Source organism: Osmerus eperlanus, chromosome 1, assembly GCF_963692335.1.
Source record: "Osmerus eperlanus chromosome 1, fOsmEpe2.1, whole genome shotgun sequence".
Classification (NCBI taxonomy): Eukaryota; Metazoa; Chordata; class Actinopteri; order Osmeriformes; family Osmeridae; genus Osmerus; species Osmerus eperlanus.
Genome location: NC_085018.1, coordinates 2,245,502 through 2,254,483, shown reverse-complemented (window position 1 = coordinate 2,254,483; position 8,982 = coordinate 2,245,502). Strand labels below are relative to the sequence as shown.

Here is an 8,982-nt window from a genome sequence, read left to right as displayed (position 1 = left end):
CTATTCATCTTGATTTGTAACAGTCTGCATTTTCAATACGACGTCATCTGAATTCTCAACAACTTTCATCCTTTTCTCCTGGTTGAAAAGTGTGTTTCTGTAACACAAATCGGTAGGGTCTAACCAGGAGACAGTGTTTTTCAGTGAGGAGGCCAGCTTAGTTTCTACTCTCATGTTAACACACATAGGAGTGAGACAGTTAAGTACCTGGGAACAAAAACACTTCAGCAACGGGAACGTCTTGCGGATATTCTTAGAAATCGTTGGCCTTGAACAACTTCTTATAGTAACCTGGTTGGTCCCCGGTCTGATTATCACCAGGTAGGCAGCTGACCGCTCTGCCATGCTGGGGTAAGTGAGAGAAAACATCACCCATGTCAGCCACAGCTGAGTGTTGTATCGTCTCAAGGTGACAGCGTCTAGAATGTCACGGTTCCTAGTCTTGACCTCCAACAGTGCTACATTATCCTTAACAGTATCATGTGCCACCAGGTCCACCTCTGTGTACAACCCCCCCGTGTAGCAAATCGACTTACAGCCCCTAGTACAGCTGTTATGATACGTGTACGATCCAGGTTTGCTGAACATATCCGGTCTAGGTACACCGGCGACCTTAAGGCCTGCACAAATTGGAGTAAGACGCAGAGCCTTCAGCTGTGTGAGTATGAGACGTGACACAGGGCCTACATCATACATGGTCTTTTTTCTATTGAACACGTCCTTACACTCCTTGTCTACCGCAACACCTATTCTGATCGACATACGACTATTGTCCCATAGGAGTCCGGAGTGGTACAGAGTCAGGGATTTAGACCTAACGAGTTGCAACAGCGCTTCCTTGAATTTTGCAACCTTCGATTCTGGAACGTTCAGATTTCTTAGATAATCAGAAACCCACTCAATGGAGCTATCCGGGTTGTCATTAATGTCCTTGACAAGTTTTGTGTAAAGATCCATGTTTATCATGTTGTGACCAACCGAATGCTTTTTGTACCACTTGAGTCTATTCAGAGGTTTGGTGATACCCTTGACCTTATACCAACGTTGATCGGCTGTTGACTTTGCATACAGCACACCAGGTTCCGTGCTTCGGAAGTCATTCGCGGGTCTTTGGAGATTCATTGTATTAAATGTTCAGGCTTGTTACGTTGCTACAACAACCATATCCTTTTGCTAGAACATAAGGTTGAAGTTTGCAGAATTACAGTTGAGTCAGACCCGCGTTGAGTGACATGAGTCTCAGGAAACCAAACATGAGAGGCTTTGAGTCTCTGATATCCACGAGTAAGGATCTGTTTAACAGTAGAATGTCAGCGGTGCCGAACGGTGTCATTATGAATGTAGCCAAGTTCAAGGGCAAGTTGGGGGCCACCATAGCTGTCATCACCTCTCTGATCGTTGGATTTTTGACCATCCCTAACAACATTCTCTACTTCATCAACAACAACCACCACAGTACAAGGATTAAGGGCAGGCTAGATGCTGACTCCGCTCATCGGTCTCCCTCGGAGGGGAGACCTGACTATGAGTATGCTTATATACACTCAGGAATAGCACTCATCACACTCGGATGTCTGGCCATGGTCGTGAGCATAGTGCTTAGTTATTTCGCCTCCAAAAGCAAACGGAAAATCAACGATTCTGAGGGTTCTTACAAGGGTTTGGAGTCACCCAACACTACCGGGACTGTGATGGCATGTCTCATCATGATGAACATTGAGTTGTTCATGTCTGTGATCGCGGGCTGCATGGAGTTACTCTACCGACCTTTGATCACTGATGCTCAGAGATTGCATAATATGGAGTGTGCTATAGCTGTGTTCAATATCATAATCTACATCATGTACGTGGTGACCATGGTGTTGACTTCCACTGTCCTAAAGGGAAAGTATGAAAGAGTCTCGATTGATGTTCAGAGAGAACCGTCCGATGTGGTGAACATGCCACTCTCAACCCGAGACTATATGAGCAGGGGTGTCAACTCTTACAATTCACAATCCAGCTTCATGTAACAAACTCACCACCTCCAAAGTCTTCACATTCTACGTTGGGAAACAACCTTGGAACTGGAATGCTCTACACGTTGACAGTCTGCTGCCCTCTGGAGAACCTGGTTTATAATATTGCTGTTATTATACATTTCAAAATAACCTTGAGTGTCTTGTTGTTACAACCCATCTGTCAGTATAGCCCGCAGGAAGACAGAAAGCAGTCAGACCCTCTAGAAGAGACGCTGTCTAGGACAGACGCTGTCTGAGTTGTTATGTAGTAGATGTTTTGTTATTGTTATTATGTCTCTCGATGTAGAGGATTGAAGTACTATGTGTTAGTGTGAATAAAGTACAATGGAACTGTACCACATCACATTTTGTTTTATTCACTTACAACCAACATAAAAAGGTTATGTCTATCAACATGTAAACTTACAATGAATTGGTTTCACGTGACAGTGCATATTTATCCAGGCTACATTCACTTTTTATCACAAACAGGGAAGCTTTGCAGGCGAGACAGTGGTAGACTGTGTCAAGATGATCATTCTTGAAGAAATTATAGACCTAGCAACCGATCAGATGCCTAGTGAATGACAGAAATGTTTGTTATCACTTTCACAATGACAACTTTAACAATACAGACACAACACAATGTACAAGATAACAAGAGTTGAAGAGTCCATCTCACCCAGAAAGTAAGAATAAAGCAGACAGACCTAACCCTCCTGTCACTACCTACCAACATATTAACCATGGAGTCATCACAAGATGAAACACCCAAGTCACTTACATAACTAATGTGGACATCTCAACCTCTCCATCATCCGAACAGTATTCGTCAACTCGCAGTGAAATATTATCAACAGGCAAAATGGATCAGTTTTACGATTGTCTCCTCGTAAAGAACAGGATCCTGACAAAATACGAGAAAGAAACCTTACAGAACGTCAACGTAACATTCTCTATCCACGATGATGGTGATACCATGATAGGACTTACAGACAGTCGCTTCATCAGACCCATGTACCTAGAGTTGACACACTACTATCATCTTGACGCGATATTAGCCATGGTTGCAACTTACATCGATTCAGGAGTGAAAAGTCTACATGACTATCCGGTGAGACATGTGCGATGTGAAGCAACATAGGGAGTCCAATCGTTACGATCAACTGTCACTTACAGGGATCAATACATTGTCACTTCGTAATATGGCACATTCAGGCTTACATAACAACAGCAAATGTTAGAGATCATCCCGTCACTGCAAGTTACACAGTATGTATTATACCAATGGAGTGAATAAAAGTATGACTGAACATCCCATTTAACCCGTTGGTGTTGGTGTTACACAAGTCCCAAATGTGCTACGGAAGACGGATTGCACAGTCCATTTTACACTTATCCCATTCCGTTGTGAATGTTTGTGTCTATATATATCTACACATGTCTCGTTGTGGTACAATGCAGAGACATATGGCTACATTTTATATCACGCATATGACAGTTGTTACATTCCAGGTGTGTGGTGGTTGTGCAAAATAATTAATTACTGAGATGTGTGAGGTGTGTTTTTCGTGAAGACGGACTAGGTACTAGGGTTACAGCCTGTCTGAATTCCAAAAGTGGATTTAAAAACACCCCCTCCTCTAGTGTTATCATGTCGACTGTGAAAGGTCTTCAATAACCCTTGTGCTACCTTAGGGTCGTTTTGACCCATAGGTATGTTTTGCTAACTTTTCATGCTAAAAAACCAAAGTGAAACATTTTCTCTATCCTTTGCATGGTATCGACGTCGTTTTGACCACAGCTATGTTGTGCTAACTTTTCATGCTAAAAAAACAAAGTGAAACATTTTCTCTATCCTTCGCGCGGTATCGGGGTCGTTTTGACCCACAGCTATGTTTTACTAACTTTTCATGCTAAAAAACCAAAGTGAAACATCTTCTCTATCCTTTGCGTGGTATCGACGTCGTTTTGACCACAGCTATGTTGTGCTAACTTTTCATGCAAAAAAAAAACAAAGTGAAACATTTTCTCTATCCTTCGCGCGGTTGCTTCTTTGGCTCTCGACGAAGGCGGTGGCATTTTTCTATCGTCCCCTCCCTGATCTTCCCTGCTTGGCTGTGTCTTGTCTTGTCTCAAGATACTCTCTCATCATCACTCTCCGAAACTAGAAGCATGGATCTAATTAGCTGGTCTCTCAATGCAATTGACACCATCTTCTCGAAGAGAAGCTCGGGTTCGGGTGAACCTAACTGTCCGGACGGGACGTTCGTAGCTGGCTACACAATGGACGCGTGGGAGAATTGGCGTGTGGTGTGTCCAGCGGCGCTTTCCATGGCGGACGTTGAAGACATCTTCATATTCGGAACCATGATTACAGGCTTTCTGCTGTTTGGAATAAGCGCTGGCTTTGTATATCGGAAAATCAAGGAAACGGCTGCAGCCATCAAAAGCCCCGTTAGGCTGCCCGACATGATTGATGCGGTGGGCAGAGTTGTTGGAGCTCAGACTGTGAACTTACAACGCAGCATTGATTACAACAGGGATAAGTTTGCGGCTCTGCAAAGGAAGATGGAGGACATGAAGACACAATCTGCATAGGGAGAATCGGACTGATTGTGGCCTAGGTCGAGGGCGCCAACCCAGACCTACTCACACATTAACTTTCACCTACTACAGATATCACCACTCCCCCACCCCATCCAACGCCTTCGCCTGCTTGTTTCCCAGGGTGGCTGGCGGGTCTGTGTCCAGCGCCTACCATGGCTGCAGGTCCAGATGCTGCTTGTCTACCCCCCAATTCCCGTTGCAAGTCACATGTTTTTGTAAATGTTGTTGTGCTTATGTGCTGAGGTTTTTGTCTGTTCCCACACTGTACTCCTCTAGGAGCATTGTCTGGGGTTGCCTTTTTCTCTCATCCTCTCTCCTCATGTTATGCTGTAAATTTCTAGTTGGCGCCGAAAATGGCTGCCTAGGTAGGCTCTCCTGCCAAAGTAAATTCCTTGTCTGTGCAAACTTTCATGGCGAATAAACATCAATTCTGATTCGTTTTGACCACAGCTATGTTGTCTGCGTTGTCTATTACATCACCCTTGTGCTGTCTCCGGGTCCTTGTGAGCCCCCTGCACTAATGTGGCATTGTAATAATGTGTTTTGCTCCTTGTATATTCTAAAATAAGGAGGAGGAGGAGGAGGAAGCATACACTTGGTCCAAGCCACTAGTCTGAAATCTAGTTTAATTCTCAATATAATGTTTCAGTGCTTTTGACATACATTTGTTTAGAACCATCATGAGTCAAAGTTGAGTCATAGTTGGTGTGTGTGATGATGATGACAGTGATATAGACACATCCAAGACTACCAGCATTAACTGGGATGGAGGGAGGGTGAACACCTCCAAAATAATTGAAACTAACACACACACACATACTGACAACTCTGAGAGACAGGAAGAGTAAGACAAAAAGTGAGAAAATTTCATTTCAACATTTTATTGTATATAAACAAACTTAAAAACAACAACATCAGTGACCCACAAACCCTATTTACAGAAAGTTTATCTTTCAGACAAGGGACAAAGTCATGGATCAGCAGACTACCCTCTTCCCATATATAGGACAAAGCATTTACACCCTCATCCAACCCACACCTACATCCACACCCATATTCTGTTAGCTGGAGTGTAGACTAAATGACTCAGACTCTGTGGTAGTAGAGGTTCCTGGGCGTCTAGGAGGTGGACTCGTCATACTGGAGATGAGGCGACCGAGTGTTGAGTCCTCCTGTCTGGCGGACCTCTTGAAGTCCGCCCCCAGGAAGGCGTACAGCAGCGGGTTTAGACAGCAGTGGGCAAATGCCATGGGTTCAGCCACCGCCAGCCACACACTCAGCACCACCTCCAGACTGCAGCCCCTGGGAAGGACCTCTAGGCGCATGAGGGCATCCACAGTGATGCCAGCACCATACGGGAGCCAACACAGGAAGAAGCAGACGATCAACGCCACAGTGGTCCTGACAGCTCTGCGCTTCTGGCTCTGCCCCTGCAGAGGCCCGATGCGTGTCAGCCTGGACACGATGACACAGTAACACGCCAGCAAAACTAGGCCCGGTACCAGCAAGCCCACCAACACCAGCTGCAGGTGGAAAACTGACTCCCAGAGAGGAGCGTTGTCAGCTGGGTATAAGCGCTGGCACACAATCGTCCCATCTCCTGCTTCCCAAGTCCTGGCAAACACTATGTCTGACACGGCCAAGAGAGCCGCAGGCGACCAGGCTCCTGGAAAGGAGAGGGGTGAGGGGAGACAAAGAGGAGATTCGGTGGTTAGATCAGGAGATGGAGAATACAAGTGAACATGTACCCCTGTGCATACATCTGAAGCATGGGCACGTCGTGAGAGGGAGATATAGATAGAGAGAGGGATGAAGCTAGAGATGTAGCTCACCTACAAACACCAGTCTCCGTGCCAGTAGCTGTCTCGTGTGCGCGTCTGTTGCTTTGACCACAGCTAGGTAGCGGTCCAGACTGACGAAGGCCAGGATGAGCACACTCCCATACAGGTTCACCGTGTAGATGACGTGCACGGCCACACAGGTGCCTAATCCGAAACGCCAGTCCGTCAGGGCGGCATCCGCTGCCCAGAACGGGAGCGTCAGCACAAAGAGAAGATCGGCAGCAGAGAGGTGCAGTCGGTAGTGGTCTGTCAGACTCAATTTTGACCTGGGGACAATCAGATAAAACCATTCTGTGTGTCATCTTCTACATCAGAATCAGAATGTGTGTTTATCCGCCATGTAATGTGTTGTAACACAAACAAGGAATTTACTGTGACAGGAAGGTGCATATAATAAACGAATGTACGGATCTTTCGTTCTTTCTTTTTCAAAAGATTAAAATGTACAAAGTAACTAACTAAACTTACTAAAGGACTAAACTAATATAACATCTTTGTCATCGTCTTCTTTATTCTCACCTGCGCTGGCAGCCAAGCACCATCCACACCAGGCCGTTCCCAGTGATGCCCAGGATAAAGATGAAGCCGTAGACCACAGGGAGGAACACTCTCTGGAGGTCAGGGGTTATAACTTGATCCAGGTCACACGGATCCTCCAGAGCCAGCCCCAAGTCGCCAGAACCAGTGTCGTTTATGTCATAGTCAAACACAATATGCTGTAGGGAGGGAGAGACAGAGAGACGGATAGGATGGGGGGAGAGATGGCAACAGTCATGAGATACATAGAAAGACACTGGTAGATGAAGTGAGATAGAATAAGCAGTTTCACCATAAGCCACCATAACTTGCCTTGATAAAAAAGGATGACATGATGACTGTTCTGAATTGAACTGAAAAGATTCTTGACCAAACATATATTTTTTAAGTTGTACAATCATCTTTCTATTTGCTGAGACCAACTTTCCAGACTATAATGATCCTTTATCCTTTTTATAAATATCCTTTATCTAAAGATAAAGCCCAAATAACCAGACAGACCTGCCACATTGTGACTGTGGGACCTTCCATTGGGGAGCAGTTGTAAAATGACCTTCAATGTACACCTACAAATCATAGATACGTAAATACAACAACAAAGCTGAATAAGACCTTGCCGCCTACCTCATAGTAGGACATGATTGAGCGGAGCCTGTGTCTCGGTCTCCTCTGCTGAGCGGAGCTGAGTACACTTCTCCCTTCAGTGGAGTTTAATATCTCTCCCATTCGCCCCCAGAGCCCATACAAGTCTTGGTAGGAGGACTACACTTCCTCGTCTCAGTTGGAGAAATACACTGCCTCGTCTCTGTTGGAGAAATGCACTTCCTCATCCCGGTTGGAAGAATACACTTCCTCATCTCGGTCGGACAAATGAGTTCCCTTCCCCCCTCGTCTCTGTGGTAGAAATGCACTTCCTCATCCCGGTTGGAAGAATACAGTTCCTCATCTCGGTCGGATAAATGAGTTCACTTCCTCATCCCGGTTGGAAGAATACACTTCCTCATCTCAGTCGGACAAATGAGTCCCCCCCCCACACCGTCTCTGTCGGAGGAAATGAGCGCCCATCACCCACCCCTGCAACTAAATGAGCGAATACTGAGCGCTTGGACATTGAGTGCGAGAGGAAGATGTCTGGGAAAGTGCTACTACTTACATACATTCAGTGGGTTAGGGTCAGGCCAGCAGCCGTCGTCTAGATTCACACAGCTATGGCTGATGATTTTACTGCGCTGCAAGTTCTACAGCAGATGTTTGCAAATGTCGAGCAGGTTGACTCTGAAGAGGAGGCAGAGGATGTGTCAGAAGAAGAAGACGCGGAAGAGCGCCATGCAGAGAATGTGTCAGAAGAAGAAGAAGAAGGCGATGAAGAGCGCCATGCAGAGAATGTGTCAGAAGAAGAAGAAGGCGGAGAAGACGGAGAAGAGCGCAACGCAGAACGCCGCGACCTGTCGGCGTCCGAAGAAGACAAAGACGACAGTGATCCTCACGAGGACCAAGTCTCAGATACTTTCGTGTCAAAAAACGGCAAAATCAAATGGTCTTCGGTTCCGTGTGTGACTGCGCCGCGGCCGCCGCCGCAGCGTAAAAACACAGAGAGGCCCCCCGGACCCACAGCTTACGCCGTTTCCCACGCTCATGACATGGTCTCCACGTTTTTACTCTTTGTCACGCCACAAATCGAAAGAGTGATCTTGGACGAGACAAATCGCGAAGGCTATCTGAAACGCGGAGAGGAGTGGAAATTCATGGACGCCACTGACCTACGCGCCTACATATGGACAGGTCGTTTTTCACTTTTGCAATCTTCAGCAAAGACTCAAGTATCACAAATACCAAACTCTTCGTCAAAGCGTTGGCCACTTTATACTTGGTAGAGCGATCTGCCTTGGTAGCGAATTTCATGCTACATTTCTGACAACACTTGAGGTCCAAGTCGAGGTTCAATCTGCTCACAGGTCTACCGGGTAAAAACACCTCGTTGTAGCAGAAACTAT

At 45.9% G+C, this 8,982-nt stretch overlaps 1 protein-coding gene across 1 annotated transcript; it reads right to left on the bottom strand.

The window, feature by feature from the left end:
* Positions 1 to 5,390: 5,390 nt before the first annotated feature.
* On the bottom strand, positions 5,391 to 7,293 carry LOC134030337 (C-X-C chemokine receptor type 4-like). Its single transcript, XM_062474034.1, has 3 exons — positions 6,971 to 7,293; positions 6,443 to 6,717; positions 5,391 to 6,276 (listed from the first exon to the last, which is right to left on the bottom strand). The coding sequence occupies exons 1-3, from the start codon at positions 7,291 to 7,293 to the stop codon at positions 5,672 to 5,674; spliced, it is 1,203 nt and encodes a 400-aa protein (XP_062330018.1). The 3' UTR covers positions 5,391 to 5,671.
* Positions 7,294 to 8,982: the final 1,689 nt, after the last annotated feature.

Bases quoted from the DNA above. Each gene is read 5' to 3' on its own strand.
- LOC134030337 (XM_062474034.1), bottom strand. From the start codon at position 7,293: ATGGTGGCTTATGGTGAAACTGCTTATTCTATCTCACTTCATCTACCA. The intron at 6,718-6,970 runs GTGAGAATAAAG...GATTGTCCCCAG, and splicing joins GTGCTTGGCTGCCAGCGCAG to GTCAAAATTGAGTCTGACAG. The intron at 6,277-6,442 runs GTGAGCTACATC...TCTCCTTTCCAG, and splicing joins ACGGAGACTGGTGTTTGTAG to GAGCCTGGTCGCCTGCGGCT.